The sequence below is a fragment of the Lissotriton helveticus genome, chromosome 1_1, assembly GCF_964261635.1.
Source record: "Lissotriton helveticus chromosome 1_1, aLisHel1.1, whole genome shotgun sequence".
NCBI lineage: Eukaryota > Metazoa > Chordata > Amphibia > Caudata > Salamandridae > Lissotriton > Lissotriton helveticus.
In genome coordinates, this window is record NC_136057.1 from 31,411,664 (window position 1) to 31,436,137 (window position 24,474).

The following is a 24,474-nucleotide window of genomic DNA, read 5'->3' on the forward strand; positions in this document are numbered from 1 at the left end:
ATGTACGACATTACAACGCATGCTTTTACATCGCATGCTTTTACAACGCGGTTTTTACAACGCATACCATTACAACGCATAGTCCCTTTAGGCGCTGGATAGTGAATTGTTTAATTTACTAGGTTCCTACTCCAGTCCCCGTGGATAGTAGGGAAGGTGTTGGATAGTACATTAAATCTATTCCCTATCCTAGAGCGCCCCCCAGCGCAATGCGTTGTAATGGTTTGCGTTGTAAAAGTTGCGTTGTAAAGGCACTGCGTGGTAAAAGTTGCGTTGTAAAGGTTGTTTACCTATAACTATACCACTGTCTATTAAATATGCATCTATATATGTAGTATTTCTATAGGGTCAAGCTAGGCAAGACACAGGTTAGCGCTGTACAGGTTGAAATTCAAAGATACAGAACCATCTGACTGTTTGACCTAAGCAAGCATGTCAATAGTGACACAGGGGTTTGTCCTGTAAATCGGTGGTCTCCAAAATTTTCAGTACGAGGGCCACATCGTATATTTTACAAATATTTGCGGGTCGAAAAAGAAAAGTTTAATAAATGAATGAATATCATTGAAATGAATCAATAAGGTTTACTTGGATCTCTTTGTAATCAGCATGATATGATTCAGAACAAAAGAGAAATGGGACAATAATAAAGAAACCATGCAGTGCTTAAACCGAGAGATTATATATAATGAGTAAAAATGTTAAACATTAACAAATGCTTTGACAAAATAATCAGTTACTTAGCTGTAGATAAGAGGAGCAGGCTATTCATTTTAAATACGGAAAATGTACACATTTACATGAAATGAGTATTTGTCCAATTTGGTGGCACGCAATAAGAAAAATAAACACTCCAAGAAAGAGCTTCAGTAAAACAAAGAATTGATATTTAAAATTAACTTGAGCCATTAATAAAGGAACAACATTTAGAGTTTTTAATGGTAAACAACAAAACACAGAGCACAAGATTAGTCTGAATGATAAAACTGATTTTTTTAAATTTCAAAATATCACTGAACTGAGGTTTCAACCCTGAGGAGCCAAATATTAGAATGGACTTAAAATGCTCATCAGATAAATTTGCTCGAAATTTGGACTTGGCATATTTCACTTTTGAAAATGTTTTAGAGGCTAAGGAGACACGCTTTCATTCTTTGTTTGCAGGCCTATGTGTGTGAGTCAGATTGAAGGGAAAGTCAAAACATCTGTGCAAAATGAATCACAGGAACATTACGTCATAAGTGCCCTCTAAAGGACATGTACTCAGTCTGGACTGTCTGCACTAGGATTTGTGTATTTCAAAGATCTGGCACACACAACACTGCTGGTCCAAAATTTACAATAGAGGAGATTCAAAAGGCTTTGCTGCCACCTACAGGCTGCCAATGGAATTGGATATATAATTGGTGGCCCAGCTCTGCGGCTTGGTGCTGCTGCTCCTGCTTTAGTTTCCAGCAAGGAGTGTTGTGGCCCACTCTCTCTGTTGGGCTCACTCGGAAGCAGCCTCCTCAGGCGATGGACTTCTGGTTCTGCACCTTCACTCACTCTTGGCACTTAATACATTTTTGCTCGGGAACCCAAAGGGCTGCCTGGTACATTCTGGGAGCAGGCATCAAAATGAAAGACCACAGAATATTACAACACTGAACATTTTACATATTTGAATTTGAATTTTGAATTTTAAAATATTTGTAGAGCGCTCTTATACCGGATCGGTTTCATGGCGCTAGATAGCTGAGGGTCAGTGGGAGACGGGTTAAGCTGCAGCGGATCTGGAGAATAGCAGGGTCTTCAATTGCTTACGGAAATCCAAATAGGAGGGAGACATCCTGAGTGCAAGTGGGAGTGAGTTCCAAAAAGATGGAGCCAGCACTGCAAATCTGGCCCCTCCGGACTTCTGTTTCCTGAAACGAGGAACTGACAGAAGGGCCAGGTGGGTGGAGCGAAGCTCTCTAGACGGGAGATAGGGGGAGATGGCTTTACACAAGAAGACGGGGGCGGTCCCAGATCTAGCTTGGTAGGTGATGCAGCCCAGCTTGAAGAGCGCCCTCTCCCTCACAGGGAGCCAATGGAGGGACTGCAACAAGGGGGTCGTGTGATTAAACCTAGAGAGCCCAAAGATCAGGCGGGCCACCTGATTTTGGATCAGATGGAGTCGGCGGATAAGGTAAGCCGGTGCACCATTGAAGATGACATTCCCATAGTCAAGGCGCGAAAGCACCATGGCCATGAGAATGAGTTTGAGTGCGTCAGCAGAAAAAAAACGCGAAACCTTCCGGATAATCCGGAGGGAGAAAAAACATGCAGACACAACCGAACTGGTCTGAGTATGGAGGGAAAGCTGTGAATTGATGAAAATGCCCAAAGTTTTGACTTTGGGGGCTGGGAGGGGAGGGGAACCGAGTGAGGGGGGCCAGAAGGAGGGGGACCAAGGGCTGCAACCACCCCCCGTCAGGACCAGTTCGGTCTTGTCCGGGTTTAATTTGAGGTGGTTGCAGTTCATCGGCTACATAGGCTGCTACCTACTTTTTTAATACTCTGCTTACATTAAACAAGTCCTTCTGCTAGCCACGCTGCGCGTGCTCTTGGTCAGGGTATGCTCAGACGTGAGTCCCTTGCTCACTTTGCCACTGGATTCAAGCAAGCCGGGCTGAAGACGGCTGGAATGCCAGAAACCGGTCCTCGGAAGCTTGTTTCCGGTCCAGGGAAGGCATGGCTTGGCAGTTCGGGCTGGACTGTTCCCATGAGGCACAGGGTCAGACTGATTTTCATATAGCCATGTCTGAACTGGGGTGGCAGAGTGGGCTAAAGAACGGTGATGGATTAAACCCAGATCTGTTGACTGGGTGTGAGTGTTTGATTGATTCAGATGCTCCGTCCATCACCACCCCCTTTTGTACCGTCAGGCGCATAGCGCACTCAGTTCTGTGCTCAAAACCTCAGCCAATCACTGCATCCTCTTGGCCAGGCTGCTGCACACTGTCATGTGCTCAAGACCTCAGCCATGCTCTGCATGGTCTCTGCCAGACTCAATGCACCCCTTCCCTTGTACTCCCATCGTCTGCCCTGCACTCCACTCCCTCAAGCAGGCTCAGCACAACTTCAGCCAGGCTCAGTGTGCTTTTACTCCTGCGCCGTACGCCCTCAGCCAAGCTCGGTGCCCCCTCTGCCATGCACTCCACGCCTTCAGACAGGCTCAATGTGCTTTTACTCCTGCACTGTACACCCTGAGGCAAGCTCGGCACATCCTCTACCATGCACTCCACAACCTTAACCAGGATCACTGTGACCGCTGCCAGACTTGATGCAACCTCAGACATGCAGTAGACCCCTGCTATGCCCAACATGACCGTGGCCAGGCTCGATGGACACTCGGCCGTGTCGTTGACACCCGACCAGGCTCAACGAGCACTCAGTCACGCACTCCATGCCCTGAGCCAAGCTGGACGCATCCGACCCTCTGCCAGTCTCCGCAGTCTTGGCCAGACTCAACGTGTACTCAGTCATGCTCTCCACACCCTGAGCCAAGCTGGACGCATCCGACCCTCTGCCAGTCTCCGCAGTCTTGGCTAGGCTCAAAGTGCACTTAGTCATGCATAGTACACCTCAGTCATGTTTGCACAACCTCTGCCAGGCTGGACATGCCCTCTGCCATGCACGCCTGACCACAGCAGGGAAACATCCTTTACATCGTGGTGAGTACACTGCGATGCAGTTCCAATGCAACCCTTACAACGCAAGTCGTTACAACAACTTGCGCTGGATGGCGCTAGAACCTAGGGAATAGTAAGATTTACTATCCCAACACCTTCCCTACTGTACGTAGACTGGTGTTGGAATAGTAAATCTTACTATTCCTAAGTCCAGCACCCTCCAGCCCATGTCATTGTAACGACTTGTGTTGTAAAAACTGCGATGTAACATACCGCAATTTGATTGCGTTGTAACGTCACATATTCACAACATTCATGCTCTAAATGAACTCTGCCACACCCTACTTGTCCTCTACTAAGCTGTACCCACGCTTGCCACCCAACCATGCGCTCCGCAGTCTTCGCCAGGCTTGATGTCCATTTGGCCGCGCTCCACATACCCCCAGCTCTGAACTCTACGAGGGGAACTCGATGGGCCAGGACCCTCCGTGGGGATGTTACCAGGAGATACCACCAGCGTTCTTGGAAGAGAGCCGAGGGTGACACTAAGGGAGGGAATGGCGAAATACCGCTGTCCCTTTCCTGCCCGAATGGAGGAGAAGCTATATAAAAACTTTTGCTGCCCAGGAATCCTCTGTTCTTTTGAAGATGAAGTCATTGGGGGTAGAGAAGGTTTCAATAGAAGCGCTAATAACTTCTGGAAGTAAAAGAACCGAATGAGTGTGACGTAAGTGGACTGCTGCCGCGTGCAATGAGCGCAGCATGGTTGCCACAAGTGTAGGACCACCTGGCTTGTCTCGATCACTGGAGGTGGATGAAGCCCAGCTTCTGTAAGCAGAGGACCACTGAGTGCCTGGATCATTGCCAGTCAATGAGACATGGCTACCAGGAATGTCCCTTCATCCACAGAGAGGCCATGCTGTGTGTGTGCCCTGAATGGATGAGGGGTCTCTGAAAGCCCGCCGGCAGTGTATGACCATCTTGTAGAGGATGAATTATGTTGTGCACTGGAACTATATGGCTATGAGCATGTCACAGGCCTCAAGCTGTGCCTCTATGAAGAGACCCAGGTAGGTCGACATTAGTTGTGATTATGGTCCGTTTGGGCTGGACTGATCCAATTGGAGCTTGTGTTGGGAGTTCAGACTGGACTATTTGTAGTGGAGCTTGTCTTGTTAGCTGGAGTTTTCTGATTGGAGCTCGTGTTGTCAGTACAGGCTGGACTCTTCCTATTGGAGCTCGTGTTATCAGTACAGGCTGGACTCTTCCTATTGGAGCTTTGTGTTAGCTGGGCTCTTCCTATTGGAGCTTTGTGTTGTCAATTCGGTCTGGACTCTTCTTATTGGTGCTTTTGTTGTCAGTTCGACCTGGACTCTTCCTATTGGTGTTTGGGCTGTTAGTTGGCGCCTTCCTATTGGTGCTTGTGTTGTCAGTTCAGGCATGACTCTTCCTGTTGGAGCAGAACCAACCCCCCCTTATTTCCATTATTCGTGATAATGGTATTCAATTTGTGTCTGTTATTGGTGTGCATGAGTGAGTTCTTGCGTGTCAGGATGAGTTGGAAAGATGGGGAGTCCCAGTCCTTATCATCTTGAACAGTGAACTATTTAATGTCGGTCTGTGTGTAGTGAAAATACTTTGGGCACAGCATTGAACCTGCATCTCTTGGCACCCCAAAAGTGCTCATACTGCACCTCTAGTTGTCTATGATTTATGCAGTGCTTTCATTGAACGAAATAACCGCCATTATCACCCATTCAAAAGTGGTAGTTGTTTTAGTGATCTGTGAAGGATTAAACGCTGAATCAACCCTGCATAAATCCAAACCTGCAGTCCGAAGCAAGTGCTCATACCTGGATCCTTCAACCTGTAACCCTGCTGCAGCTGCACCCCGCAGTCACCCTGCCCCCTAAAAATCGCAAAAGACCTGACCACTCGCAGGGCACCCCATTAAAATATAACTGTATCCTACTCCAGTTGAGGAGTCTTCTTTAATCCCTGAAACTACCCTGCACCAAACCAGCAGAATTTTTCTATTTTATTGTATGATACTACCATATTTGTATTATGGTGTGAAGTACTTTCTGCATTCTGTAGCATTGTTTTATAGGATCTGTAGCTACCCTGAAGCTGTGGGCTTGTGGTAGTTTAGTTATACCTGTGACTTCAGAGTCCAGTGACCGGAGTCCGGGAGGAGAGTCTAGTGACCTCCGTCTGGGAGGAGAGTCTAGTGACCTCCGTCTGGGAGGAGAGTCTAGTGACCTCCGTCTGGGAGGAGAGTCTATTGACCTCCGTCTGGGATGAGAGTCTATTGACCTCCGTCTGGGAGGAGAGTCTATTGACCTCCGTCTGGGAGGAGGAGAGTCTGTTGACCTCCGTGCGGGAGGATGAGAGTCTATTGACCTCCGTGCGGGAGGATGAGAGTCTATTGACCTCCGTGCGGGAGGATGAGAGTCTATTGACCTCCGTGCGGGAGGAGAGTCTATTGACCTCCGTCCGGGAGGAGAGTCTAGTGACCTCCGTCCGGGAGGAGAGTCTAGTGACCTCCGTCCGGGAGGAGAGTCTATTGAACTCCGTCTGGGGGGAGGAGAGTCTATTGAACTCCGTGCGGGAGGATGAGAGTCTATTGACCTCCGTCCGGGAGGAGAGTCTAGTGACCTCCGTCCGGGAGGAGAGTCTAGTGACCTCCGTCCGGGAGGAGAGTCTAGTGACCTCCGTCCGGGAGGAGAGTCTAGTGACCTCCGTCCGGGAGGAGAGTCCATTGACCTCCGTCCGGGAGGAGAGTCTATTGACCTCCGTCCGGGAGGAGAGTCTATTGACCTCCGTCCGGGAGGAGAGTCTATTGACCTCCGTCCGGGAGGAGAGTCTATTGACCTCCGTCCGGGAGGAGAGTCTACTGACCCCCGTCTGGGAGGAGAGTCTACTGACCCCCGTCTGGGAGGAGAGTCTACTGACCCCCGTCCGGGAGGAGAGTCTACTGACCCCCGTCCGGGAGGAGAGTCTATTGACTCCCGTCCGGGAGGAGAGTCTATTGACTCCCGTCCGGGAGGAGAGTCTATTGACCTCCGTCCGGGAGGAGGGTCTATTGACCTCCGTCCGGGAGGAGGGTCTATTGACCTCCGTCCGGGAGGAGGGTCTATTGACCTCCGTCCGGGAGGAGGGTCTATTGACCTCCGTTCGGGAGGAGGGTCTATTGACCTCCGTCCGGGAGGAGAGTCTATTGACCTCCGTCCGGGAGGAGAGTCTATTGACCTCCGTCCGGGAGGAGAGTCTATTGACCTCCGTCCGGGAGGAGAGTCTATTGACCTCCGTCCGGGAGGAGAGTCTAGTGACCTCCGTCCGGGAGGAGAGTCTAGTGACCTCCGTCCGGGAGGATGAGAGTCTATTGACCTCCGTCCGGGAGGATGAGAGTCTATTGACCTCCGTCCGGGAGGATGAGAGTCTATTGACCTCCGTCCGGGAGGATGAGAGTCTATTGACCTCCGTCCGGGAGGATGAGAGTCTATTGACCTCCGTCCGGGAGGATGAGAGTCTATTGACCTCCGTCCGGGAGGATGAGAGTCTATTGACCTCCGTCCGGGAGGATGAGAGTCTATTGACCTCCGTCCGGGAGGATGAGAGTCTATTGACCTCCGTCCGGGAGGATGAGAGTCTATTGACCTCCGTCCGGGAGGATGAGAGTCTATTGACCTCCGTCCGGGAGGATGAGAGTCTATTGACCTCCGTCCGGGAGGATGAGAGTCTATTGACCTCCGTCCGGGAGGATGAGAGTCTATTGACCTCCGTCCGGGAGGATGAGAGTCTATTGACCTCCGTCCGGGAGGAGGAGAGTCTATTGACCTCCGTTCGGGAGGAGGAGAGTCTATTGACCTCCGTCTGGGAGGAGGAGAGTCTATTGACCTCCGTCTGGGAGGAGAGTCTATTGACCTCCGTCTGGGAGGAGGAGAGTCTGTTGACCTCCGTGCGGGAGGATGAGAGTCTATTGACCTCCGTGCGGGAGGATGAGAGTCTATTGACCTCCGTGCGGGAGGAGAGTCTATTGACCTCCGTCTGGGGGGAGGAGAGTCTATTGAACTCCGTCTGGGGGGAGGAGAGTCTATTGACCTCCGTCCGGGAGGAGAGTCTATTGACCTCCGTCCGGGGAGTAGAACCTTTTGACGGGAGTCCGGGGAGGAGTGCCTAGTGTCTTCCTTCTGGGAGGAGAGCCTAGTTTCCTTGGTTCGAGAGGATAGTCGAGCCACAACATCCCGTAGAGACCCGTGTGAAGGTCCTAACTGCTGTGGGCTAAAATGTTTCAGTAACATTCACCCTCGAATCTGTTGCTTAAAGCCAGGTCCTCTGCTGTAAGAGTTTGAGTATGGATACAATTAGAGGTGTCAAACCAACTGAGTTTTTAGCCAATACCTTGTTTTCTACAAAGACAGGTAGACAAACATGTGAAGTTAGTTAAACATTCTAGTTGGTATGTATATTGAGAGTTCATCTGTGTCCCGGGACCTTAAGGTTTCAGCATCAGTTGCCTTTGAGTGCACAGAGGTGCTGAGCCGTGGCCGCTAGCTGTAGTGGACTTTGGGGATTCTTGCAACCAATGGATGAGTTCCACTTCTAAATAGTGGCCAGGTTTACATTCTGTTGCATGCAGGCATAGGAAATGCAAGCTCTCCAGCAAGCAATGACTTAGCCTTTCAATTGGGATTGTGGTTACTGACTGCAGGAAGTTCTGTTCACTGTTGTAAGTCTCTGGGTCTAGGTGCATGGATTTCATTGAGGCCATGATACTATGTGTCCATAAATGCTCCTAGCTGCCTCTATTAGCAGTGTTGTGATTGCTAGTTGGGGAGTTCCCTACCAGGCTCCTGAATGGTAATTGGGTCATGCAAGCTTTTTGCATGTTATCAGATTTGAGTCACACGCAGGAGTGACTCACTCTGCACTGTCTCTTCCAGTATCGGTATCTGTCTCTGTGTTGTAGTATCCAATTTCTTCACGTCACTCTGATGCAGTGTCATTCCTTGACTTTTCTGTCCCAGCGTCATTGTCTCCATGCGCCGGTGTCATTACCTTCATGTTGTGTTATATAGGGGCAGGTGTGTAGGTTTGTGGTCCCCAAGGATGTGGTGGCACTCAAGAAGTGAGGGGGAGGCTCTGATGTGTTGAGGGAGGTCTCAAGAAGTCAGGGGGGGCTCTGATGCATGGAGGGAGGTCTCAAGAAGTGAGGGGGAGGCTCTGATGTGTTGAGGGAGGTCTCAAGAAGTCAGGGGGGGCTCTGATGTGTTGAGGGAGGTCTCAAGAAGTGAGGGGGAGGCTCTGATGTGTCGAGGGAGGTCTCAAGAAGTGAGGGGGAGTCTCTGATGTGTTGAGGGAGGTCTCAAGAAGTGAGGGGGAGGCTCTGATGTGTCGAGGGAGGTCTCAAGAAGTGAGGGGGAGGCTCTGATGTGTTGAGGGAGGTCACAAGAAGTGAGGGGGAGGCTCTGATGTGTTGAGGGAGGTCTCAAGTGAGGGGGAGGCTCTGATGTGTTGAGGGAGGGCTCAAGAAGTGAGGGGGAGGCTCTGATGTGTTGAGGGAGGTCTCAAGAAGTGAGAGGAGGCTCTGATGTGTTGAGGGAGGTCTCAAGTGAGGGGGAGGCTCTGATGTGTTGAGGGAGGGCTCAAGAAGTGAGGGGGGAGGCTCTGATGTGTTGAGGGAGGTCTCAAGAAGTGAGGGGGAGGCTCTGATGTGTTGAGAGAGGTTTCAAGAAGTGAGGGGGAGGCTCTGATGTGTTGAGAGAGGTTTCAAGAAGTGAGGGGGAGGCTCTGATGTGTTGAGGGAGGTCTCAAGAAGTGAGGGGGAGGCTCTGATGTGTTGAGAGAGGTTTCAAGAAGTGAGGGGGAGGCTCTGATGTTTTGAGGGAGGTCTCAAGAAGTGAGGGGGAGGCTCTGATGTGTTGAGGGAGGTCTCAAGAAGTGAGGGGGAGGCTCTGATGTGTTGAGGGAGGTCTCAAGAAGTGAGGGGGAGGCTCTGATGTGTTGAGGGAGGTCTCAAGTGAGGGGGAGGCTCTGAGGTGGTGAGGGTGGTCTCAAGAAGTGAGGAGGAGGCTCTGATGTGTCGAGGGGGGTCTCAAGAAGTGAGGAGGATGCTCTGATGTGTTGAGGGATGTCTCAAGAAGTCAGGGGGAGGCTCTGATGTGTTGAGGGAGGTCTCAAGAAGTGAGGAGGAGGCTCTGATGTGTTGAGGGAGGTCTCAAGAAGTGAGGGGGAGGCTCTGATGTGTTGAGGGAGGTCTCAAGAAGTGAGGAGGAGGCTCTGATGTGTCGAGGGAGGTATCAAGAAGTGAGGCGGAGGCTCTGATGTGTTGAGGGAGGTCTCAAGAAGTGAGGAGGAGGCTCTGATGTGTCAAGGGCGGTCTCAAGAAGTGAGGGGGTGGCTCTGATGTGTCGAGGGAGGTCTCAAGAAGTGAGGGGGAGGCTCTGATGTGTTGAGGGAGGCCGTTGCATGTCTTGGGTGTGATGTGGGAGAAAGAGAGACCTCCAGTTTTGCTTTTGCGGATGCAGCGAGTGTGTGCAACCGAGCGAGGCAGAGCATCGGTGCCTGGTGTGTTGATAAATGTGGATGCAGTAGTTCGGGTTTTTTGGTCCTGTGTTGTGTAGGACTTTTTATGTGTGAGCAGTTTGAATTGGCAATACTTGTGAATGGGGAGCCGGTGAAGCTTACTGAGGTGCGGTGTGATAGAAAATAATTATATACATCTGGGAAAGCATGGCTGGACATTACGGAGTGTCGCCTCTGCAAATACAAAAGAGAGTCCCCTGGCCCACATCTTACGTTGCTGCCCTGCTCTGCGGCTAGTTTGCAGAATCCATCTCACACCCATTCTTCTCCAACTGGGCACCCGCACAGCAAAGGAGGCAGTCCAACAGCTTTACACTCTGGACATTGTGAAGCATATGGCCAAGTTTGGGAAATGTGCTCACCATACCCGTATAATACTGAAGGACAAGTCCCCAGAGGCTGAGTGCAGTGAACAGTCTGACGGCCCTTAAATGTCAGGGTCATTGTCTCGGAAGGCTGGCCAACACTGAACTACAGATTTGCTTAGCTTAAAATCCAGTCGCTATGTCACCTGTTTTATTAAAAGGATTTAAAAAAAGCCATTTTAACAATGTCCTGCACATATATTTATTCTTTGACCCCCAAAAGCTTTTAACAGTGTATTTTGTAATGGTTTTGATTAACCACACAATTAAAGAATTTATTCATTCCCTGAGCCAGTCTGCTTCTCAGATTTTGTCCTAGCTGTGACTTGGAATGCTGAACCGGGTAGAGGTGTTGAATTGAGGTGTGTTCTCTCGGGGTCCTTGGCCTCTTTCCTGGCGGGTCCGATAGTGCTAGGGGGGGACTTCAATTCGATTACGGATGTGGTTCTGGATAGGTCCCATCCCCCCTTAGTAGACTCTCCTGTGCGCAGGCTGGCCGCGCACAGGAAGGACTGGCAAGACCGGTGGGGGTTGCTAGATGTCTGGAGGGAGAGGCACAGGGGAACCAGGGATTACTCCTTTTATTCCGCTCTACATGATTTACATGTCAGGATTGATTCGGTGCTTTGCGGGAGCTCCCTTGCCCCATTGATTACCCATGCTGAGTACCTTGCTAGGACGATATCCGATCATAACCCCCTGTTGGTACATTTTCAATGGCAGAGGGAGCGCTCCGTAATACCAACATGGCGGCTTCGGCCGGAGACGCTAGAGGATTCTGTGTTCGCCGATGCGGTCCGGCAGGGCATTGATAGTTATTTCGGTGTGAATGAAGGAACAGCGACGAGCAGGTCTGTTGAATGGGATGCACTGAAAGTGGTGGTGAGAGGGGTGTGCTTGGGCAGGTTCTCGAATGCTCGAATGTCTGTGCTGAATGATTTAATGAAAGCGGAAGACACTTTGAGGGACCTGGAGCGCCGCAGGCCAACTAGGCCGGGTATACGGGCCCAGTTATTGGAAGCGAAGGAAGCGGTAGCCGCGGAGACGTAACGTTTGCGCTGCTATGATTATAGGCAGTACATTGTCAGGGCACACGCAGAGAGGGACAAGGTGGGTACCCTCTTGGCCAGATTAGCTAACCCGGAACTTAGGGGTTGCCCGGTCCTCAGCATTATTGACGCGCAGGGAGGGATGGTGTACTCCCAGGCAGCTGTATTGGACCGCTTTCGGGGTTACTATGAGGAATTGTACCGGAGTCAGCTGGGAGTGGGGGTTCAGGACATCGTGGAATACCTGGGGGAGAGGCCGCTCCCGGTCTTGGACGACGACGACGCGGGGGACCTGGGTAGCCCGATCACGCTAACGGAAATTCGAGTGGCTATCAAACATATGGCCCGTAACAAGACGCCCGGGGTGGACGGACTCCCAATCGAGTTCTACCAGCAATATGTAGACGCTCTGGCGCCCAGGCTGCTGGTGGTGTATGCGGAGGCCTTCGAGAAGGGGGCATTGCCTGCCTCCATGCGGGAGGCCTTGATAGTGCCACTCCTCAAGCCTGGCCGGGATGCCACGGACGTGAGGTCTTATCGCCCGCTGTCCATGCTGACGGTGGACTATAAGATCCTGAGTCGCATCCTAGCTACTAGACTGGCCCCGCACATGACGGGCCTGGTGCACCGGGATCAGGCCGGGTTTATACCCACAAGGAGCACGGCGATGAATATCCGCCGCCTGGTGGGAATAATGGACGCCATCTTGGATGGGGAGGGATCGCCGGCGGTTCTGTCCGTGGATATTGAGAAGGCCTTCGATAGTCTGGAATGGCCTTTCTTGGATGGAGTGCTGGAGCGGTTTGGCATGGGCGATGGCTTTCGGAGGTGGACGAGAGTCTTGTATAATTCGGCGACGGCGAGAGTTCGATTGGGCGGCTTGGTGTCTGCCGCGTATCCGGTTGGCAGGGGAACACGACAGGGGTGCTCTCTCTCCCCTCTGTTGTTTGCCCTGGCGATGGAACCCTTAGCGGTCCATGCGAGGTCAGGCGATCGATATGCGGGAATAGTGAGTGACGGGCGGTGGCATCACATATCGCTCTATGCGGATGACCTGCTCCTGTACCTAGCTGACACTTCGGGGGCACTGGTTGGAGCGATGGATCTGCTGTCCGAGTTCGGCCGATTGTCAGGCCTTAAGGTCAATTGGGCAAAGACCTGCGTGTTTCCACTGAGAGCGGGATCTCCAGCCCCTAGTAGCGACCTGGGTGTGGCGTGGGAACCCTCTTGCATCACTTACTTGGGTGTCCGCGTTTACCACTCGGCTGCTGACCTGTTGGAGGGTAACATTGGCCGTTGTGTCCGGTCACTACGGGGCAGCTTGTCTTTCTGGTCGACCCTCCCGCTGACAGTCCTGGGCAGGATAGCATTGTTGAAAATGGTGGCGCTCCCCCGCTTCCTTTATTATTTCCGAACACTACCTGTCTGGATTCCCCAGGGGGTGTTTAGGGAACTGCGGTCAATGATTATTGGCTTTCTATGGGGGCATGGCCGACGCAGGATAGCCTTGAGCACGCTACTTCGCCCCAAGCTGGAGGGGGGCATGGCCGTACCCGACCTTGAGCTGTATTATTTAGCGGCGCAGTTGCAGGTCCTTACGCAGAACGTGGCCAGGGTGTTCCGGGGGCCGGAGGAGGACCGGGGTCGGGGGATACGGCGCCATGTGCTGTCGTACATTATTATGCAGCAACGGCTCGAATTACGGGCCCTCACCATGGAGGAGCGAACGCTTCGGCTGTGCTGGCAGAGGAGCCTCCGGAGGGCAAGGGCCTCGCGGCCTTATGCCCCGGAGATCCCGATTGGGATGTTGACAGCTCTGCCGCACGGAGGGGATTGGTCCCCGTTGATGGAGTGGGAGGCCGCGGGGCTACAGGTGGTGGGTGACTTGTATATAGATGGGGCGTTGGCACCGTTCGACGTGCTCCGGGACCAGTTCGGACTGCCTGAAGGGGGCTTCCTGCTACACGCGGCTGTAGTGTCTGCCATGCAAAAGCACTGGAAGGAGGGGCTCCTGGAACCTGCGACGACTATGGCGTGCCAATATGTGGTGATGGCGGCTGGTACCTTCAAAGCTGTGACGTGCCTCCATAATAGGATGCTGCACGACGGGCTGGAACCACTCCATGGGCTCAAAGCTAAATGGGAGGGGAGCATTGGCCGGCCCATACCGGATACGGCATGGGGCCATATCCTGCGACGCACGTGGAAGGGCACCAGGAACGCGCGCTTCCAGCAGGTTCATTTTTATGTGCTCCATAGGGCCTATCTAACTCCGGAGAAACTACAGCGGCACTTTCGGGTGCCGGATGCCTGTTGCCCCCGGTGCTCGTCCCTTGGGGCGGACATGGACCACTTGTTTTGGGGGTGTCCACAACTGGGAACTTATTGGGCTGAGGTAGGGGAACTCCGGAATGAAGTGACTGACAGGGAGGTAGACTTCGACATGGCGACGTGTCTCTTGCTCTGGTTCCCGCATACTAAGCACACCAAGGTGACCAGTAAATTCATAGATCTGGGTCTGATATTGGCTCAAAGGGAAATATCGTGGCACTGGAAGGCCAGGGGGGGTCCCTCACTGCGTAGATGGAAGAATGAGTTGCTGAGATGGTCTGACTGCGAGAGCGTGCTCCGGATGAAGCAAGCGGTGAAGTTGGGGAATGAGAAGGCTCTGGATGCGGCCCGTGCGTGGGAGTTAGTGGTACAGGCTCTGCGTGATGCTTTGGTTGTGGATGTGGACGGCGAGAACTAAGCCGCTGGACACCGCAGGGCGAACACAGCAGTATGTCATTCAGCACTGTAGTGGAACCATCCAATTCGGTGGAGCGATGCGCACACCTTTGCAGTTGCCAAGGGGAGGGGGGCGTTGGGGGGATTAGTTGTAGAGGGGTTTGGGGGGGGCCGGAAGCCATTGAAGGGTTGCTGGTGGGGGCCTGGAACTACTGGGACAGGGGGTATTGAGTGGCGGGAGGCCTGATTGGGTGGGACGGCCTGGTACGAAGGCCCATATAGCCTTGAGCAGGCCCCGATGGGGGCAACTACGTTGATACCATGGGGATGGCTGACGGGAATGTTGTTGCGGGTGGGGGGGTAAACGCAGATACGTAAATCGACCTTCTGCCGGGGTCCCAATGGGACGTACACTATGCTGTGCTCCTCCAGAGCGAACTGATGTGCCGCCCGGCCTCCGGGATGCGGGCTGAATGGCTGTGTACAACCGTGAACTGTTATTGGACGGGGGGGGCCCGCAAGTGCACTGGCTGTTTCCTTTGCCTGCTGTTTATAACTCTGCAATAAAAATATATTTAAAAAAAAAAAAAAAAAAAAGAATTGAGGTGTGTTGTCACCTTGTCCAAGAAGTTGAGCCGGACCTGGTCGAGATTATCGGTGGAGGACTGGGAGACTGCCCTGAAGAAGTCCCCGCCGGTTCCTCATGATAATCAAGTCGTTGCCAATGAGGCCTTCAATAAGTGGTTAGACTCCACATTAGACTCCATCCGTCCCAAAAAAGTGGTCCGCCACCGGGAGGGCCCAAACAAAAAACCATGGTATTCCGGGGATCTTAAGCAGCTCAAACAACGCTGTAAAAAGCGGGAAAGGAAATGGAGGAAAGATTACGCAATCGATGCAAAAAATGAATACAGATTAACGCTCAGATTATATAAAAAACAATTACAATCTGCACAATCGATCTACTTCCAGGAAAAAATCTCGGAAGCTTCCAACAGGCCCAGAGAAATCTTTAAAATATTTCAATCTCTGGTCACCCCTCCCGTGGCCACCAGGGCCTTACTTGATCCACAGAAACGCTGTGATGATCTGGCCGCTTTCTTTGCTGCCAAGGTGACCAACATATACTCTGGCTTTGCGCCAATCGCCCAGGTATCTGGCCTTATTGAGAGCGCGGACTGGAATCACGAGAAGGTTGGACCAGACTCCGCTGGATGCCTCGACGCCTTCCCGTTGCTTGACTTGCCCACTACGGAAAGGCTACTTGGTAATCTCAAAACGGGCTCCCCTTTGGATGCTGCGCTACGGCGGGTCTTAAACAGGTGTCGGGGATGGTGTGTCCTATTATAATGCATGTCATTAATTCGTCATTGAAGTCGGGAGTGGTGCCCCGTCCTGGAAGTTGGCGAAAGTCATGGCCCTTTTAAAAAAAAAAAAAAATTTGGATCCCGAAGACTTAGCCAATTACAGGCCCATCTCGTTGTTACCTGGGCTCAGTAAAATAGCAGAAAAATATGTCAATCAGGTACTGTCATCATTTGTGGAGACCACAGGAGCCCTTCACTGCTCCCAGACGGGATTCGGAGCCAAGCAGGGGACAGAGACCACGTTGGTGGCGGTGGTGCAGGCGACCAGGAGTATTGTGGATGCCGGAGGCTGCGCTGCGGTGGTCCTGTTGGACCTCAGCGCAGCCTTCGACATGGTTAACCATGCCCTCCTGCTCCACTGTCTCCGCCTTGCAGGGGTCGCTGGAATGGCTCTCAAATGGCTCCAGTCCTTTCTGGCAGAGAGCTTTTTCTCCGTTTTTGATGAGTCGTCGTCATCCGACCAACTTCAACTGGATAACGGCGTTCCCCAGGGATCCTCACTTAGCCCCACCATGTTTAACATCTACATGAGACCACTGGCTGAGGTGGTGCTTCCCTGGGGAATTCAGCTCATCACCTACGCTGATGATATTCAGTTGGTCGTCTCCCTAGCAAGGAATGACGCTATAGACCAGGGGATTAACAACCTGACCCCATGTCTTACCAAAGTTTTGGATTGGATGACCTCCTCATTTCTAAAACTAAACGGGGCCAAAACTGACATCATGCTCCTGGGCTACAAAACCCCCATCAACCTCGACCCATGGTGGCCCAACTGCCTGGGCCCTCCCCCCCACTCCAAAGAACCAGATAAAGAGCCTGGGGGTGTGGCTTGATTCCTCCCTGGGATTTCAAATCCAGGCTAAGAAGGTTGCGGCGACCTGCTATGGACTACTGAGGGTACTCTGGAAGGTCTAGAGTCTTCTTCCCTTTGAGGCCAGACGCTTGCTGGTCCAGTCGTTGATTCTTTCGCGGCTGGATTATGCAAATGCTGTCTACCTCTGGGCTCCAGCAGGGCCCATTCACATACTGCAAACCGTGCAGAATTGCACAGCCCGGCTGCTCATGAAGGTACCCAGACACAGTTCGGCGAAGGCCTCACTTCGGCCCCTCCACTGGCTGCCGATCCACGAAAGGATTTTGTTCAAATCTTTGTGCATGGCGCATAAATCCATCTTCAACACCGGCCCTATCATTCTTCAGCCCCTGTCCCGCCGACACCAGTCCCTTAGATCGTTGAGATCTAATCAGCGTAATCTGTTGGTAGTACCAAGGGTGAAGCGAGCCCGCATGGGCGGCCACCGGTTCTCTTTCCAAGCAGCCAAGTGCTGGAACAAACTCTCAGATAACATCAGGCTTGAAATAAATAATCTGGCCTTCAGGAAGTGATTAAAGACATATCTGTTCCACTGATTGTTTCCACCCTGTCTTTTGGTCTAACAGCGCTGGGATGCTTCAGGGTAGCCATGTGCTATAAAAGAGTGTATTCATTCATTCATTCATACATTGTTTGATGAAGGAGCGGTCGGTCCTTATGAATGGTGTGGTGGAGTTGTATTTGATGCTGTCACTTGTGGGGAAGATGGGGTCCAGTGTGTGTCCTGTGGTGTGTGTTGGTTCTGGGATGAGCTGGGTGAGTCCGATGTTACTCAAGCTTTCGAGGGGTGCTCTGGAGCTGGGGTCATTGTGGTCTTCCATGTGAAAGTTTGAGGTCACAAAGTAGAATGTAGGCTCCGGAATCAATGGTGAAGGGAGCAACAAAGTTAGTGATGAGGTTGGTAAAGGTGGCTCGTGATCCGGGTGGCTTGTAGGCGACGGTTCCATTCAGTGTGAAGTTGTTTGAGATATGAAGCTGGAAGTGCAGGTGTTCCATAAACGGGGTGGCGCTCTCTGTCGATATTGTGCATTTGATGGATTCCTTGTAGATGATAGTGAGTCCTGCTCCTGGCTTGTGAAGGTGGCTCTTTGAGTGATCTTGTGGCCTGCTGGGATCACCAGATCTCTGTTATAAAGAGGATGTTGGGTGCATTGCGACTCAGCAGGACCCATATTTTGTTTGTGTGTTTGTGGAGTGATCATGTGTTGAGAAGCTTGCATGCGAGTGGGTGTTGACGTGCGGGTTTGCTGAGGTGTAAGGTGGGGTGAAGGCGTTGGTGCTTGTGTGGCATGTGTTGAGAGGGGGTGTTGAGGGTGTAGTTAGTATTTGCTTGGGGGCATGGATGTGTGGCTGCTGGTGAACCAGTAGTGGGTGCAGGTGAAAGCTCCTACTGTGGTGTGGGGTACAGCACGGCAGAAGTTGGGGGAGCAGCATCCTAAGGAGTGCTGTGGAGTATCGCTCAGTGGTGATCAGACCAGGGTTCCCGACGCTGGGCGCGGTCCAGGCATGGACAGTCCCGGACAGGCTTGCCTTGGGCATGCCCTTGGGATGCCCGCGATGTGTGAGATTGGAGAGTGAATCCTGATAGTAGTGAGGCCTGCATGCACATGGCTGGGAAAATAAACCCTGACAATGAGGGTGCTGTGGTTAGCCCGCTATTCAGTGAGTATGTAGCTCCTCGCAGTGGTCATCTCCTGGTGCTTTTGTGGAGGCATGTCTGTAGTGCTTGGAAGGCTGCATGGAGGAATGATGGCGCGAGTACGTGAGTGAGCTCCTTGTCCTGCACGCCAGGCTGAGATTATCAGTATTTCTAAGTGCACCCCCGAAAGTGGGCACTGCCCTCCCCCGTTCGCCTGTTTCATCCTCTCCTCCCTTTCAGACGCAGGACACGGACGATGTGGACGATGTGGAACTTGCCATCGACAACAGCGCCTTCATGGACGAGTTCTTCTCCCAGGTATGTCCTACCTCCTGCTGTACTCATAGAAGAGCTCCCTCTGGTCATAAGCATCTCACATGGATATACATGTTATTTATGTAGGGATGGGTCTGTTCATCTTTGGTTTTGTACGCGTTTGACCCTACGCTGACCATGATGCTTGCCCTACGGGATATGCAGCATGGTCATTTCTTCACGCCTCTGCCCTGACCGCTGCTGCAGGCGACGAGCAGCTGCTGCAAGTGGCTTCACATACTGACCACTATGGGAGTTAGTCAACAATACCTCATTGGTCCCAGCAGGTTAGCTCCTTCCTTCAGGGGGCACTGAAGGAAGCAGCCTGAGTCTGAGATGAATAGAACAACTTAACACAGTCTGTAGCCTTCACACCAGCCCTCCTCCCCACCCCCCCCCACAACAGAAGTCTTCCCGTCTCTTTCAATCAACTTCTTTTCTACTGTTAACGCCATCCCTGATCTAATTCTCTGGTCAATCTGTTGCACCCCCTTTGCATTCTGCAGCAGCCCCTCCAATGCACCTGATGTCTCTTTAGCATACTTTCCCTCGCCAATCTTTTTTATCCAACTTTTCTCATATTCTCTCATCAATCCTTTCATTCAAATACACTGATATCCTCTATCACATTGACATGTTCCATGCTGTGATTTATTTATCCCTAAAACAGGGGTTTCCAAACTTTTCTGTAGTATGAACTACTTATGCTCAATGAAAATCACCCAAGCTGCTAATATTGTTTTAATACTGACCACATCAGGCAAGTTTACATTAGTGGCCGCCGTATGCAAGAGTGCCAGCAATGTGAGTGCATAAGACATGGTCGCCAGCAGCAATGTAAACAGGCATTTGCAATGTTTTTTTTTACCTAACAGTGTGCAGTGCCATTTGTGGCACAGCTGTCTGGTTGAGAATGGCCTTTCATGGGCTTACCAAGAACTTAGGGCCTGATTTAGACCTAGTCGGACTGGTTACTCCATCGCAACAGTGGCCGATATCCTGTCTGCCGAAATAGAAATCCCATTATATACTATGGGAATTATATTTCGGGGGACGGGATGTCCACCCATCTGCCGTGATCGAAATCAGGCCCTTAGCGTTCAATGGGTGAGCTATAGGCTTACCATTTGCTGGCTTTAGGTACACTCTTGTATGCTTGCTTGCTTTTTCTTTGGCTCACCTTCCACTTTTCCTGTTTTTCCATCCACTGGAAGTTTAGCGTCTTTCCCAGCCCCTCAACTGGCTGACTTGTATAATTTTACTACTCATTTCCAGAAAACTGTTTTTCTTTTTTGTTCAGCACACCATGAGAATGCATGTGTTTTCCAGCTTCTCCCCTGTCTGCTTCTGCCCCATGCACCATGTTACTCTCTCCATGTGCTTCTTTCCTGCTCCCCAGTGCTCAGTGTTCCTTTCTCCCATCTGTGCTTCTTTTTTCCTCCTTCCCCCACATGGCTTTAATTCAATTTTATTTCCCATTGCTCCCACCTGCTCCACCGTTGCGCTCACTACCCCCACTACCCCTTTTCATCTTTATTTTTGTTTTTAAGAATGTTATTTTTTTCGCAGGTCATGTAACAAATTGCTGCTGGCCCATCTGCCTTAAACAACAAGCATTTTCAATGCAATTGGTCGCGCATTTGCGAGAGGTTAAGCTATTGGCATTGTAAATAACCATGCCTTTTATTTATGGGTTTTCAAAAGCAACACATATATGATAGGCATTGTAATTTCCAATGCCGATAGCCCAAACTCTCGCAAATGTGAGACCACTTTAATGGTGGCCGCTGCTCCCCGTTCTTTAGACGCTGCTCTCGTATTCAGGTTACAGTGAGCGGCGTCTAAAGAAAGGGGCGTGGCCAACAATAAAGTGAAAGTGCGGTATGGGGCACTTTCACTTATAAAAAATAGTTAGAAAGCAAGTTTCTTTATTGCAGCTGCTAAAGTGAAAGCGGACCGCGCCGCAAATTAAATATAAAAGTGCGGCCGCTAAAGTGAAAGTGGACTGCGAAAGGCCCAGTCAGTGTGGGAGGTTACAAATGCAGACAAGGCTGTACCAAGGAGGGACTACTAAGCCTATTCAGAAATGAAAAACAAACATTTTGAAAGGACTGTAACAGGAGCCAATTGAAAAGATGGGCGTAGCTTTTATTCCATTCCTCAATACACCATGCCTCCCAGAGCAGCGTATGCCCTGCCCAGGCTCGACCTAAAAAGTGCTTTTGTGCTACTTGAATTGGTAGGCATGTGCACGCATGGGGGCAAATGCATGTGCACGCATGGTGACACACGCATGTGCACGCATGGTGACACACGCATTTGCACGAATGGTGACGCACGAATGTGCATACATGGTGACACATGTATGTGTTTCCGTCATCATGCATTAGGGGCCGCGTCATTCCACCCTTGTTTCTTTCTTTTTTGGTCTTTGTGGACAGCATCACCGAAAAATGCTGTTTGGAAAAGCTGTTCAGCTTTACAGAAAAGCATTGGCAAAGCCAGTGTGTCCCAAAGACGAGACCTAACGGCTTTGCCATTGCTTGCGTCTGTAGCAGCCAGGAAAGTTTCCTGTGGAAGTTAAAATATGGAACGCTACATTTTTTACTCCCCGGCCCTCTTTGTCTAGTCTCTTCTCCCAACTCTCCACGGCTGGTCGGCCCCTAATGCCCACGCTCAAAGGCCTTGCCCTACGGGTGATGGTTGCAGGGTATGGCCTACAACCATCCTAGCACCCAACCTCAGTGCTCGCTCATACCGCACTGTGCATTGCCGTTGGTCGTACACAGCAGAAGTGCCCAACATTGTTTGTCTTGTGACAAAGTTAAGATTTTTTAAATTCATTTGTAAAAATTCCTGCCACAGGAGAAACATTTCTGTGATGCACTGAGACTTGCAGATCTTCAGCCTTATTCTTCTATATAGTCGCGGAACTCCTTGGTGACTCTTAGTATCCTGATAATGCACGGCAAGGGGCACATTATCCATATACCTATCTGGAGATACCACCGACTTTTATCAATGATATATCCTGCATGTAACCTGTCACTCGGATCCCTCTTTTTTTTCCCCCTGGATCACTTCCTTTTATACATCTCACCCACCTGTTTGCGCACTGCTAGGATTCTCTTTCGATCACTAATTCGTTCCTCACTTACATTCTCATCTTGCTCCCTTAATTTCAGCTGTCATTGACTTGGAGTGGTTTTGACCCTAACTTGTCCTCACCTTCTTGTTTTGTGTACAGATTGAAGAAATCCGACAGAACATTGACAAGATCTCGGAGGACGTTGACGAGGTGAAGAAGCTCTACAGCGTCATTCTCTCGGCGCCAATTCCTGAACCAAGTGAGTGATGCTCGGCCAAGTGTCTCGTGCTCTGGTGATTGCTGAGTGAGGCTTGTCTGCATCTGTATCCCATTCCCTCTCTGAGTGCCTTAATCCTTAGAGCAGTCAGGCTAAGGATCCTTACCGGGCCACTTATGTACATCGAAGCGACTTGTCTCTGCTCCTCAGAGTGTGTTAAGCCTTTCGATAAAGCTAATCTAACCACAAAGGCAACTGCACACACCATATCGACTGGAAGGAAGAGTTTACAAAGTTCTGCAGTTGTGTAAGAAATGTGGAAGGATCCACTGGACTTGACTGTTTTGGAATCTGCAGGGAGCAGATTTCCACTTAGGAGGATGGACTTTCTGCATTAAATTGGAACACCTCAATGAGAACAGTTACTTTGAGTGTTATAGCAAGTCCCCTAAGAGGTCTCTGTTTCCACACAATCTGTTCACCTTATGCATTATGTAACTGGAGTTCAAGAAAGTATCTATGGCACTTCCTGTTATTCCCTCTTTCAATCTCAGAAACTTGAGTTGTACGTTTGGTCCTTCGGGGTCCGTTTTTAAGCGTGAGTTGAGTTCTATCTCTTGCACTCTTGTGAGTTGCGGCTCTGCGTTCAAACATTCAATCTTCTCGCTCCACCTGTGCTTTAGTACTTGATTCACTGCTTTATATTCCATCGTGTTCCTGTTTGTGTGCTTCTGGTTTGGTGAGTTTGAAGCCTCCTCTTCACCTGTTCTGCGCTGACTGTTTAATCGCTTTTCTCTTGTCTTAGAGACCAAGGATGACCTGGAGAAACTGACGGTAGACCTCAAGAAAATGGCAAATAGTGTCCGAAACCGGCTAAAGGGTGAGTGACCGTACCTGAACGTTCCTTCAGACAGCTGTGCTAGTCCAACTCTGTAATCCTTGAGAAACCATGGACACAGACCACATCCTCTCACTAATGCCATATGCCTTGAAAATGCAAAAATCAAAAGTTATTCCATCAACATTCAAACCAGCTGATTCTTTCCAGGCCCAACACACCACAACAGTTGTATTTTATAGAACATCACCCATAGAGTATTGATTCACCACACCTTGCTGCTCCACTGAGGCAACAGCCACCAACCTTTAAGTCACCTACTTCTTTCTAGAAGTAAGTTACCAACTTTTTGGCTGCTCTCTAAACACAATCACCCATGAGCCTCCGCCATTATACCCATGAATGAATGTTTCCCAGATGTCCTCAGCCAACAGCTTGAAATCCAGGGTACCCCTTTGCAGAATCAACGTGCATCAGAAGATGCTGTACCTCAACAACCGACTGTCCATCACACCCTAGAATGGGTTGTTCCGCAAAGCACCTGCTGAGAATATTGAACCCATCTTGCCAGATCAAAGAGCCAAAATTGTGAACATTGATCAGACATTTACCCATCGGTGACCAACAGAATCCACAATCATAGACTGTCCCTCAGAGACACTTGACCAAAGACATCCGGTCCACCCCTGCGATCAGAGCCGCTCCAGCTCTGAAGAGTCTGCCCAGTTATGAACCCTGTATCTCTCTTCTTAAGTGGATCTTCTCTCAGCTCTAACATGTGATTTCGACAGAAACAAACTCTGCACTCACTGAGTGAACCCTCTCTTATCCGGCTTTTCCAGATGCATGATTGCTTTTAAATATTGGTTACAACAAAACTGATAACCAACATGTCTCTGTGACTACAGCTCACTCTGAAAGAACCAGCCTGGGAAATCCGGCCAGACCTAAACTATGATGCAGTTCATACTGAGCTTCAAGACAAGGCCTAGGCATAATTTTAATTATGCTGGAGGAATCAGTTATTTTTAGGGGTGGGCATAGTTCACGAAGTAGAGCTACGCGAAGCTATGCGAAGTGCACTTCGCGAGCTTCGCGTAGCACTACGCGAACTGCGTAGTAGCATGTTCGTACTGTGCAAGATGTCATTTCCAATGATTGCACAGTGCGGACAAGCATCCGGCTCTGTGCAATCATTGAAAACGGCATCTTGCACAGTGCGAGCTGTACTTTTCTGCCGCTCGAGTAGATTTTTACACGAGCGGCAGCTTTCTCAACGCGGACTGGTAGTTTCACATCGCGAGCGGTCGCAAGCATGCGCGACCACTCGCAATGAGAAACCTGACCTCCCAGCGTTGAGAATCTCGCCGGGATGTTTATTTTCTATGCTCGCGATCGGCAACTTGATCGCGAACAAGGAAAAAGTCTCGCAAGGATGTCATTTTGCTTGCTCGCGGTCACCAACTTGACGTTGATGACCGCGAGCAAGCAAAAAATGACTGCTGCACTACGCTACACGTGTTCGCACTGTGCTACGTGCAGTTCGCGTAGTGCAAAGTTGCGCAAACTTCGCAAACTACGCGAGCGTAGCGTAGTGCTTTGCCCAGGGTTAGTTATTTTGCTGATTCCGAGTTACTCTTTGGTGCTTAGGTTACCAGCAGTAATGCTAATTCGCTCACTCACTTATTAAAAGGTATTCAGGGGGGAAAATCCTACCACAATAGCGCATTTAGTGAGCACAAGCATCTTCT

The 24,474-nt window shown here is 50.6% G+C and overlaps 1 protein-coding gene across 3 annotated transcripts in view; it reads left to right on the forward strand.

The window, feature by feature from the left end:
* STX3 (syntaxin 3) overlaps positions 1–24,474 on the forward strand; it is a 284,482-nt gene that overhangs the window by 148,855 nt on the left and 111,153 nt on the right. For all 3 annotated transcript variants that reach the window (XM_078677140.1, XM_078677102.1, XM_078677203.1), the window contains exons 2-4: positions 18,506–18,583; positions 21,828–21,927; positions 22,691–22,765. In XM_078677140.1, coding sequence (XP_078533266.1) covers positions 18,506–18,583; positions 21,828–21,927; positions 22,691–22,765 — 253 coding nt within the window. The remainder of the gene's footprint in view (positions 1–18,505; positions 18,584–21,827; positions 21,928–22,690; positions 22,766–24,474) is intronic.